This window comes from Plecotus auritus (assembly GCF_963455305.1).
Source record: "Plecotus auritus genome assembly, chromosome: X".
NCBI classification, from domain to species: Eukaryota; Metazoa; Chordata; class Mammalia; order Chiroptera; family Vespertilionidae; genus Plecotus; species Plecotus auritus.
Genome location: NC_137784.1, coordinates 108,772,766 through 108,785,014, shown reverse-complemented (window position 1 = coordinate 108,785,014; position 12,249 = coordinate 108,772,766). Strand labels below are relative to the sequence as shown.

The 12,249-nt window shown below is 42.1% G+C and overlaps 1 protein-coding gene across 4 annotated transcripts in view; it reads left to right on the top strand.

Annotated features, from left to right (window-relative positions):
- Positions 1 to 12,249, top strand: part of AIFM1 (apoptosis inducing factor mitochondria associated 1) — a 35,045-nt gene that overhangs the window by 14,583 nt on the left and 8,213 nt on the right. For 3 of the 4 annotated variants that reach the window (XM_080652059.1, XM_080652060.1, XM_080652061.1), the window contains 9 exons: positions 548 to 672; positions 800 to 930; positions 2,383 to 2,473; positions 6,239 to 6,323; positions 7,213 to 7,289; positions 9,303 to 9,411; positions 10,189 to 10,296; positions 10,646 to 10,734; positions 11,405 to 11,545. In XM_080652059.1, coding sequence (XP_080508185.1) covers positions 548 to 672; positions 800 to 930; positions 2,383 to 2,473; positions 6,239 to 6,323; positions 7,213 to 7,289; positions 9,303 to 9,411; positions 10,189 to 10,296; positions 10,646 to 10,734; positions 11,405 to 11,545 — 956 coding nt within the window. Of the gene's footprint in view, positions 1 to 547; positions 673 to 799; positions 931 to 2,382; positions 2,474 to 3,594; positions 4,241 to 6,238; positions 6,324 to 7,212; positions 7,290 to 9,302; positions 9,412 to 10,188; positions 10,297 to 10,645; positions 10,735 to 11,404; positions 11,546 to 12,249 lie in introns of those variants that run through there. The other variant, XM_080652062.1, reaches the window with a different exon arrangement.

The window sequence follows — 12,249 nt, the reverse complement described above, 5'->3', positions numbered from 1 at the left end:
AAAATTATTTTAGGTCTATTTTGTTCTCTTGAGTTTTTGGAGTTTTGAGTTGTTAAAGATGTATTTGTTTTTCTAAAGCATGTAGCCATGGCCAGCACTTCTATCACACACAACTGGCTTGCTTTTTTCAGAGAGAAATGTTTTAATCCTTTAATAAGCCCCATAACCCTGGGTGGGCGATTTACATTGCTTTTGTAAATAACACCTCTTTATTCTTGAACATTGTATAATAATCCCCAATTAACCTCCTGGGTGTTTTAGAAATTGCTAAATATTTAAGCTCGGTTCTAGTTCTGACAGACTTAATCAATGAATGACATTGGCCAAATCGTTCAATTCTTTTTTGGGTATTTTCCACTTATGAAATGAAGGGAATAATTGCTTTTCCTGTCCCATCAGTATGCTGAGAAATTGTTAAGATAATTGTAGATACAGTGTTTTGCCAGCTCTATGTAAAGGATTGAGACAAGTGCAAGGTGATTTTAAAGTGGCAAGGAATCATCTAAGACTTTAAGAAAATTCACCCTGTCTGGTCTATTGCCTACAGCTCCAGAAGGAGAGCCAGTTGCTCAAGTCAGGGTACCAAGTCATGTTCCATTCCTGCTCATTGGTGGAGGCACTGCTGCTTTTGCTGCAGCCAGATCCATCAGGGCTCGGGATCCTGGGGCCAGGGTAAGGCACGTATTGTTTTGCTTGTCACAGAGGGTATAGTCTGTAAGCACTTAGTCAATGTGAACACTTTGACATCTGCCTCTTAAATGACTTGGTTCTGATAAGTATCATTATTTTGTGTCTAAAGGTACTGATTGTATCTGAAGATCCTGAGCTGCCATACATGCGACCTCCTCTTTCAAAAGAACTGTGGTTTTCAGATGATCCAAATGTCACAAAGACACTGCGATTCAGGCAGTGGAATGGAAAAGAGAGAAGGTGTGTTCACTTATGTAAAATGGGCCCGACTAGCAACTTCAACTAAAAACAGGGAATAAGTTGGGGTTTTGCATGAAACGTGGGCAATGCATAGGATGGATGGCATGACTGCACACTGCAGTCCGCTCTGGTATGCACTTGATGCAGCTTAGGGACAGCAGGTTACAGTGGCAGGAGTCCTGGATTCTGTAACCAGATCTACCAACAATTGGAGGTATAATGTTGGCCTCTGAAGCACTAGTGCTCCTATTTCTAGGACTTTTATGTTAGACTTCTCCAGGGATGATTAGCTTGGCCTGTATTGTCACTTCCTTACACTTGCCTTAAGCATGTCCCATAAATGCACAAGAAAAGACACTGTTTTATGGCACTTTCTTTAACACCCTAGCAAACATTCCAGATTGTGGGGATAGAGTAGGCACATGGTAGAGAAGAACCTCTTTATTAAAATGTTTACACGACAGTCTTAGAAATGCAGGTCCAAGCCTTTTCCTTTTATTTTTTTAAACTATATTTTTATTGATTTGAGAGAGGAAGGGAGAGGGAAGCAAATAGAAATATCAATCATGAGAGAGAATCATTGATTGGCTGCCTCCTACACATCCCACACTGGGGACTAAGCCCTCCACCTGGGCATGTGCCCTGACTGGGAATCAAACCATGACCTCCTGGTTCATAGGTCGATGCTCAACCACTGAATCGTACTGGCTGGGCCAAGCCTTTTCCTTTAAAGGATGGCTTGGATCTCTTGATTCAAGTACCATGCAGTTTTTTTGGGTCCCAATTTTTTTCTCATTAGTGATCCCTTTGATATTGGATTTAATTTTATAAAGCTACCACCTCCATCACCCCCACTATAATGTTCCTTTCTCAAGCAGAATGCATAATTCCAGTTATCTTAGCCATCCCTAATTAATATCTCATAGTTACTGTCTACTGTTTGAGGCAAAATAATCTCAGGAGCTAGACCATCGACCAGTGCCATCTGGACAGCTCGTTGGGTGAATGTGTGCCTAGAGAACACCTCTTATTCTAATTTTGAAATGAACCTAAATCCAGAGCAGTGTTTCTCAGCCTCCGTACTGTTGACATTTGGGGGTGAATAATTATTTGTTGAAAGGGTGGTCTGTGGACTATTGGATGTTCAAGAACATCCCTGGCCTCTACCCACTGGGTACTAGTAGCATTCCTCCCCCACAAGCTGTTATAGCCAAAAATGTCTTCAGACATTACCAAATGCCCCAGGGAAGGGGCAAAATTGCCCCCAGTTGACAACCACTGATTTAAAATAACTCTGTATATGTAAGTCACAACCAATTTTTAGTGGCCCTGGAGACTTACATTGGAAATTGTTCCTAAAAGTTTTTCATGATGGAAACAATTTTATTAAATTTGTGGGGGACGTTGATAGCAGTTCCAGGTGCTTATAACATCTCCCTTTTCTCTGTACAGCATATATTTCCAGCCACCTTCTTTCTACGTCTCTGCTCAGGACCTGCCTCACATTGAGAATGGTGGTGTGGCTGTCCTCACTGGGAAGAAGGTGAGCAAGTGGGCTGCTTCCATTGTCAGGCTCCACGTATGTGCCTGTGTGGGCAGTGAGTATGGTGACTTGTATTCCCAGTACCATTTTTTTCTGTCCTGCCATTGTAGTTTATCAAAGAAGGATTGAGTCATTTTAGGATTAATAGTGCCAGTTTACAATGCTTAGTGTGTCTTCTTGGGGAAAGCACCAGAACCTAGAGTAGCATGCCAACTGATCTTTCCCAGGAAGTTCAAATCATTGAGGACCATGACCCTGAAGTTGTTCCTTCTCCTGATGTGCATCTCTGTCCTTTCTTCTTCTTCCTATTTCTCCACACTAACAGTTTTTTGGGATTATTGATGATAAGAAAATGGCAAATGTGTATTCAGAATAGTAAAATAATTCAGGCATAAAATTACTGGGCATGCTTCCCAGTAATTCCCACAATATACTGTGCATCTTTTTAAAAATTCTTCACCCAAGAATATGTTTCCATTGATTTTGAGAAAGAGAGAGAGAGAGATTTTGCATGAAACGTGGGCATGGAAAATATTGTCAGCCTTTACAAAGGTAAGTGCCTGAGTAATGGGAGCAGTTATTACAGGTATTTGTGGGGCACAGGGAGGGTTTGTTTTGTTGTACTATGTTTCACTTTTGTTAATGGGAAGTACTAGAGTGCATTTGTAAACTAATGGCGGTGTTCCACTAGAAATGGAATGGTTACCAGGAGCAAAGCCCAGAATAGATGAGATCAGAGCACAAGTAGAGGGACCTGTGGTAGGGACAGGCCCACTTCTATAAAGGAACATTAGGCAGAGAAGATGGGTATATGTTTGAGACATTATGTATTAAGTATCCCCTATGTGTAAATAACACACAGGCCCTTGCCCTCTAAAGGTTAACAGTATTAGACAGAAATATACACAGATAATCATAACAAAAGATATAGAATGAGAAAGATATGCACAGTAGCCCTGGCCAGATGGCTCAGTTGGTGGGAGCGTGATCCCATACACCAAAAGGTTGTGGGTTTGATTCCTGGTCATGGCACATACCTAGGTTGCGGGTTCGATACCCAGTCAGTGCTCATACAGGAGGCAACCAATCAGTCTCTCTCTCTCTCTCTCTCTCAAAATCAATGGAAACATATTCTTGGGTGAAGAATTTTTAAAAAGATGCACAGTATATTGTGGGAATTACTGGGAAGCATGCCCAGTATAGTGATGGTTTCAGGGAAGGCTTCCTGGAGGAGAAAGTCTTATAGAATGGGAAATCTGTGGAATGAAGAGGTATTCACAAGATTAGAGTGAAGTTAAGAGCATTCAAATAAAAAGGAACAGCATAAGGAAAGGCACAAGGGTATGAAAAATATGTTTGGTGTAGGGAAACATAAGCAGCTAGGTACTGACAGAGCAGAAAGTACAAGTCTAGAATACCAGGTGGTTTTGTGAGAGTGGATCTTATGACTATGACGTTCAGGGGAGAGGTCTGGGCTCAGATAGAGTTTCAAGAATTATCCACATATGTGTAGAAATTGTAACCATGAGAATGAGTGAGGTCTCCCATGGAGAAGTTCTGTAGTCAGAAGAGGAGTATGAGGAGTATGGTGGGGATGGAATCCTGGGATCCCAACATGTAGGAAGCAGGTTTAAGAAGAAGAGTCCACTAAGGAGACTAGGAAAGAAGTTAAAAGGCACTATGAGGAGAGCCCAGGACGGGCTGAAGTTGGAGAGAGTTTCAAGGAGGAAGATGTGATCCACAGTGTTACTGCAGCAAAGGAATCTGGTAAGAATTGTGAAATGACTCATTTGATTTAGTGGCACAGATGTCTTTGGGAAATTAGGAAACAGTTGATAAACTACTCTTTCAAAAGGTTTAAATGAGAAAAGACTGGTGGCAATTGGACAGAAACTTGAGGAGGACCTAGAATCAAAAGTGAGACTTTTAGTATGGGTCAGACTTAAGCATGTTAATGGGCTGAAGATCTAGGATGTCAGGAGAGGTAGGGTAATGAGTGGGTGACTAAAAGGGGAAGGTTCTGGGAGGGAAAGGCACAGAAAGATAACAGAAAAGATACCTCATCCTAGAAGCTGGAAGAAAGGAACTAAGGTTTTTATTTGGGGGTTGGGAGGTGGGAAGCTGAGAAAGATCATATCTAATGGCTTCACTTGTTTTTGCAATAAACTAGGCCAGTGGTCGGCAAACTGCGGCTCGCGAGCCACATGCAGCTCTTTGGCCCCTTGAGTGTGGCTCTTCCACAAAATACCATGGCCTGGGCGAGTCTATTTTGAAGAAGTGGCGTTAGAAGAAGTTTAAGTTTAAAAAATTTGGCTCTCAAAAGAAATTTCAATCATTGTACTGTTGATATTTGGCTCTGTTGACTAATGAGTTTGCTGACCACTGAACTAGGCTACCAGGTGGTTTTGTGAGAGTGATCAGTATGAAGGTTGAGGAGTGGGGTGGAATTGAAGAGGGAGCTTACCCAGGACAAATCAAAGACTGCTAAAGAAGTTACTCATCCATCTGATCTCAGTGTATGTCATTGCCTCCAGGAGCTTGATTGGGTGTACCTGTCTTATGTTCCTAGCACTGTCTGTACTTCCCTTATCAGAGCATTTCTCACTTGATTTCTCACACTTGATTGTAGAATTTGTTAAATTATCTGCTTTGCTAATACACTCTGAAGGTAGGGAAGGTATCTTATCTTTCTCACCATTGTATCCCAGCACTTAGCACAATGCCTGACACATAGTAGGTGCTTAATAAATATGTCTTGAATGAATCGTCTCACCACTACTAAGGAGTAGAGCAGAGATTGGAACCCTAGTCTCTATGACTCCAAAGCTCAAGCTTTTCACCTTAAAATGGAATAGGGTGCAAGGGAATTAAGGGTGCTGGCAAAAGAACAGTGAGATGGAATAGACTGCTGGGCAGAGAAAATCAAAAGCAACTACAGATGATAGTGGGACTGAGAGAAAACTGGAAGGATGGAAAAATTGTGACCAAAGAGTGGGATATCTGAGGTAGAAGTAGAGGATAAGAGATAACAACAAGATTCTGGATGTGACTCAGGAAAAGTATGAGCCAGGTTTGCAGGTCTTCAATGAATGAGGAGGAATGGCTGGGAGGTGGCTGGATAACAGTGATTTGTAGGGATATAGGTAGTTGTCTCTCAGAGGGGCATGAGGGTACAGGAATTTGGAAGCAGCAGCAGCCAACACCCCTCCTGGCCTTGTGATGGAAGGAGTGTGGGAGGATGGAGCAGTCTTGGGAAGCAGCTAAGTTTTAGTGAGGGTTAGAAGTTGTACAAAGCATCCTGTAAAAATGAATATGATGTAGGAAAGTTGACAGGGAAGTCAGGGTTCAAAAGCACTAAACAGATAAGTCTGTCCCTGTTTCTCATCTCTACAAATTGAGCAGGAACTTTGAGACTGTAGGGACTTGCTCTAAGGTTGGATGCTTAGGGAATAAGAGCCACCTGAAGAAACTGGGTACCAGAAACTGGTGCCAACGATTATCCAGAAATGGTTTCTTAAGGATTGATCAACTTAGGTCAAGAACTAATTCTTCCCATTGGGCCTGATGGCTGATAGATACAGTGTTCCTTTTTGGAGTAATGGAATTGATCTGGAATTACAGTGGTGATGGTTGCACAGCCTTGTGAATATACTAAAAACCACTTTAAAATGGTGAATTTTATATTAAGTGAATTATATCTCAATAAAAATGTTTTAAAGCTAATTTATCCTTATATCTTGTTGTGTGTCTTTGTGACTGTACCAGGTAGTACATCTAGATGTGAGAGGCAACATGGTGAAACTTAATGATGGCTCTCAAATAACCTATGAAAAGTGCTTGATTGCAACAGGTGAGAATTCTGGAGATGACTTTCTTCTCTGATATATAGCTCATTCAAGTTCTAGTATAGAAGGTATTACTTAATCTTAAGAAAACCAAAACCCAGATTCTCTGAAGTGGGTGTCTTTATCTTGGTACAGAGTCCGGCTAACTATTGGCATCACATCAGCAGCATTTCTAGATTGTCCTTGCCGTTCTTTCCCCAAAAGGCATGGATGTGTATAAAAGAGGATTGCTTTTTTTTTCTCTCCCTGCTTAGCCCCTGCACTCTGACCTCTACCCTGAAAGTGATATAGCTTTGTGGCTTCATTGCCCATTCTAATCAGAAATCAAGAGAGGAGCCCAGCTGGCATGGCTCAGCGGTTGAGCGTCAACCTTTGAACCAGGCGGTTGTGTTTCCTGGTCAGGGCACATGCCCGGGTTTGGGGCTGGCTTGATTCCAGATCCCCTATGTGGGGCATGCAGGAGGCAGCCGATCAATGCTTCTCTTTCATCATTGATGTTTCAATCTCTCTCTCCTTCTCCCTTCTTCTCTGAAATAAATAAAAATATATTTTAAAAAAAAAGAAATCAAGAGAGGAGACCAAAACAGTTGCTTAAACAAAGGTAGCTATGCTATCTGGTGAGAAACTAGTGGAAGAGAAAGGGGAAGCAAAAAGTTAGGCCTTGTGACCATCTGCGAGGAGGGCGGGGCCCTTTGAAGAGACAATCTTAAATCTGCTTCTCAAAGGAAATGAATAAAAGCCTGCTGTGAGCAGAGTTGCAAATAACAAAGCTTCCTATCCAGTTGTGCTGCCCTGGCACCAGCAGGAGCACACACATCACAGCACCACCTTTGTGGGGGGTCATGTGGGCTAGCTCCTGCTTATTGGGCTAAAGGGTTTTCCTCTTATTTCCAGGAGGCACTCCAAGAACTCTGTCTGCCATTGATAGGGCTGGAGCAGAGGTGAAGAGTAGAACAACACTTTTCAGAAAGGTAATTGTCTGCTTTAGTGCTTTCGTTGAGTCGGTTTTGAAGAGGTAGCATAATCCTGTGGTCCCCAAGTACTCACCCAGGAACTGGGAGATTCCAGTTCTCTTTATGCCTCTTCTACAGACTGGTTATTTGGCCTTGAGCAAGTCACTTCCTCTCTCTGCACCTCAAATACCTCACTCAAGGGTTTTAAGCTCCTAGGAGAAAAATACATTTGGTGTTTTTTATTGCTTGCTATAGTTCCTTCCGGCAGCCCTTCCATAGTTGTTTTTTCCTGATGCATTTGAGTCATTGGAACTCCTTAGAGCAGTGGTTCTCAACCTTTCTAATGCCGCGACCCTTTAATACAGTTCCTCATGTTGTGGTGACCCCCAACCATAAAATTATTTTCGTTGCTACTTCATAACTGTAATTTTGCTACTGTTATGAATCGTAATGTAAATATCTGTGTTTTCCGATGGTCTTAGGCTCCACAGCTGCGGTTCTCAACCTGTGGGTCGTGACCGCTAGCCGGGTCGCCTAAGACCATCAGAAAACACAGATATTTACATTATGATGCTTTAACAGTAGAAAAATTACAGTTATGAAGTAGCAATGAAAATAATTTTATGGTTGGGGATTACCACAACATGAGGAACTGTATTAAAGGGTCGTGGCATTAGAAAGGTTGAGAACCACTGCTTTAGAGCCCCTTGGCATTTTTCATTGCAAGCTCAATAGTGGAGACTTTGGAGAGAAAGGTTCAGAGTACCTAAGTGAAGAAAGAAAGAAAGAGGGTTTGCTTCTTATCACTGTGCTTTGCTTTATGAAAACTGCTGAAAATTTCCAACTACTCCTATGGATATTTGAAAAGATTTGTACTGTCCTTGAAGTTCTGGGCAGAATAAGTTTGTCAGCTTTTGCACTGCTGACATTTTCGGCTGGATAATTGCTGTGAGGGGCTGTCCTGTGCATTGTAGGATGTTTAGCAATGTCCTTGGACTCTACCCACTAGCTAAAAGCAGCACCTCCCCACCCCCAGTTGTGATAGCCAAAAATATCTCCAGACATTGCCAAGTGTCCCCTGGGGTGAAGGGACAAAACTTCCCCCAGTTGAGAACCACTTTTGTCAGATTGAGTGTGACACTGGAGAAAGAAATATACATCAATAACATGGGCTATTCTGAAATGTGACATATATAGTTAAAGAGCACTAACAAGCCCAACTGATGTGGTTCAGTGATTGAAAGTCAACCCATGAACCAAGAGGTCATCCGTTGGATTCCAGCTCAGGGCACATGCCCAGTTGTGGGCTCCATCTCCAGTAGGGGATGTGCCCGAGGCAGCCGATTGAAGTTTATCTCTCATTAATGTTTCTATCTCTCTCTAAAAAAAATCAATAAAAACATATTTAAAAAAATAAACTCATCTTCCAATTATAAAAAAAGAACACTAACAAGTGTGTGACCTTGAGAAAGTCACCTATCCTCTTTGGGGTTTCCTATTCTGATCATTCAAATAAAAAACCGATAATTCAATAATAAAATTATCTTCTGTCTAGCATTTTATATGGATGCAGTTTTCTGTTAGGAAGTGCTTTATTTACATGTCATCTATTTTTTTCTCATTATAAAATCAACTGTTGCAGTTATTTTCTTCATTTTATAGTAGATGTAACTGAAGCATAGAAGGGTAAGTGGCTTGGTGAGGTGACTTGGGCAATAAATGGCTAAGTTAGATTTCAAACTTAGGCATTTCAGCTACAAAACCTATTTCTAGAAATAATGTTCCAGGCTTTACTTATATTAGAAGCCAATGCCCCCCATAAGCGATGTAATTCTTTAATATTAAAGGTATTACAATAAGAACACTACTTTAATGCTGAAAAATAGCATATGGGCTATAATTGAGCCACTTTATACAAGGAGATTTTATGTGCAAATTACTGTTGTCAAAGATTTAGCATAAAATATGCCCTGGTATTATCATCCTATGCCCTTTGGGAAATCAATGAACTAAACTGGTGTGATCCTGCAGATTGGAGACTTTAGAACCTTAGAGAAGATTTCCCGAGAAGTCAAGTCGATTACAATTATCGGTGGGGGCTTCCTTGGTAGTGAACTGGCCTGTGCTCTTGGCAGAAAATGTGAGTATTGGGGTGACCTCAATTTTCTTCTCTGGTCTGATATCACATGCTTTTGGGGGCTTTCACAAATTCCAGAGATGCATTTGCCAGAATCAGTCAAAAGAGTTTGACTGAGGTTTATACGGTGAAAAGCTAGTTCTGAGACTAGTTCTGATGAGGGAATCCTTTAGTGACCACAAAGCTGCCATTTGAGCAATCGAGCAGCAGTGCTTTCTTTCCTTTCCTCTAGCCTCCAGGGCAAGATTCCTTAGAAATAAAATATTAAGCAAAGTGAATTATTAAGATGGTAAGAGCAGTGTAAATTGCAGAGGTGTACATATCTTTGAACTGCTGCTCCCTGTAATAGTCAAAAACTTCCTTCAGACACATGGTGGTTCCCAGCATGATATATCTGTGAGTTATGGCTTGAATGTTTCATGGCAACCATTTTTCTTAAGTTGTGTGAAATCAGAGCATATTCTCAGGGGGGTGCTCACTATTCAGAGGTCCCAAGGCACTTGTGTAAGCCCGAGGTGAGGCCTGGGTGCAAGTGCGCTGTGTTGAGAATATGTAGTCACATCCAGGGACAGCAGTTCTGGCATCTGTTGTATTTGTTTTGTGAATGCCCTCGTGCCCCAGTGCCCCACATATGGGAGCTCTGGCCTGAGTCAGAACATTGTCCTTTCTGTACTAAATGGCCGTACTAAATGGCCGCCTGCCTGTTGGTCCTTTACTTCTCTTCCAGTCTTAGGGCTGGCTTTTGCCTCCTGCTAAACCTACTCTTTTTCTTTTTCCCAGCTCAGGCCTCAGGCACCGAAGTGATTCAACTCTTCCCTGAGAAAGGAAATATGGGAAAGGTCCTCCCCGAATACCTCAGCAACTGGACCATGGAAAAAGTCAGACGAGGTAGTGGGACTCTTTCCATATGCTGCCACACTTTCCTTTGATTCAGGCCTAATGCAATGTTTGCTTCTTTGGGAACCCTTTTGACATAAACCATATCACCAGGCATATTAAATGTTTCTACCATTCTCCAGTCAGCCAAGTTCATGTAGGTTCTGAATCTGATGCACCAAATTCCTGGAAGTGCTGAAAATGAACTACGAGTATAGGTTTTTTTGCGGCTCTCCAAGACTGCCTGCATACTGATGATTACTGGTTTCGTGACATTGGGCTTCTCTCTAGTCAGTTTCCCTGTTTTTCATGAAGTTGTTAGGCTCACCGGCTCAACCTCAGGTCTTGTTTGCCTTCACAGAGGGGGTGAAGGTGCTGCCCAATGCCATTGTGCAATCAGTTGGAGTCAGCGGTGGCAGGTTACTCATCAAGCTGAAAGATGGCCGGAAGGTAAGGAGGGGGAGACAGGCTGCCAGAAGACCTTCTAGCCCTTCCCTCCCCTTTCCTCATTCTGACTCCTTCATTTGATACCAGCAGATTAGTTTTCTTGGCAGCCACCACTAAACTGTCATGATTTCTGAATGAACTGTCCATGCATTAAAATAAGAATGGTGAGAGCCAGAGTAAACACCTGTGACCCACTTTCACATTGCCCCTTCCTATCACATCACAAATTTTTGATATCTGACTAGGGTGGCAGATTTCTCTTCAAGTGATATGGGGTATGTGGGCAGGGGTACTTTATGAAATAGAACTTAAAATCCATTTCCCAGAGCCCAGCCGGCATGGCTCAGTAGTTGAGCATTGACCTATGAACCAGGAGTTCATGGTTTGATTCCTGGTCAGGGCAAATGCCCGGGTTGTGGGTTCGAACCCAAGTTTGGGGCGTGCAGGAGGCAGCCAATCAATGATTTTCTCTCATCATTGATGTTTTTATCTCTTTCCCTTCCTCTCTGAAATTAATAAAAAATATACATATATATAAAAAATCTGTTTATCAGAGTTAACCAATGATTTTTTTTGTAAACCCCCAGTTCTTAATGACATCACATGCAGTTACTATGTCCATAGGCATTCTTGGAAACTGGTAACTGACCAAATTATTTCTCTTTTCCCTCAGGTAGAAACTGACCACATAGTGGCAGCTGTGGGCTTAGAGCCCAATGTTGAGTTGGCTAAGACTGGTGGACTAGAAATAGACTCAGATTTCGGTGGCTTCCGGGTAAATGCAGAGCTCCAAGCACGCTCTAACATTTGGGTGGTAAGTATGCTACAGCGAGACCAGGCATGGTTCCTTGTCCCCAGCCTAGGAGCAAGTCTGCCCGATGGGGTGCTAAAGCTCATTAGTAGCTTACCACAATAGGATCGGAGTATTTGGAGGCCAAGAGTAGAGAACAGATACTTATGAACTGCTTGCTTTACAAGAACAGGTATGGTCTCATGCTGCAAACTAGTGGAGAAAGAAATGAGCAGTGTGCATGCCTAGAGAACTAGAGCTCTTCCAGTGCTGTTGGCAGCAGCCATTGGCATTACCCTGGCGGGCGTGTGCATGGCTTTCAGAGTGATCTGCTGTTCCCTTTGCCTGAACATGAGTCCAGGGAATGGAGAATGAGGCAATTTGATGACATTCTCTAGAAAGGAAAATTACTCCCAATTTCATTTTCCTTGAGAACTATTTTTAGCTGTTTTTAAAAATCTGTTGTGGCATAAACAACACTATAGTGTGTAGGAACCATGAGGTAATTTCCCCATTGTTAAATCATTACAAATGTATTGTGTTTGATTATGGACTCTGCAGTGAAGGACATAGGAACATTAAAAGGTGTTTTCCCTTAAAGCTTTTTTTTTTAAAGATAAAGTGTACTGAGTGTTGTTTTTTTTAACTTGTTATAAAAGAAAAACACACTCAATGTGGAAGACAAACAAGTAGGAGAAAGGGAGAAATCACCTGTAGCAACCACTGTT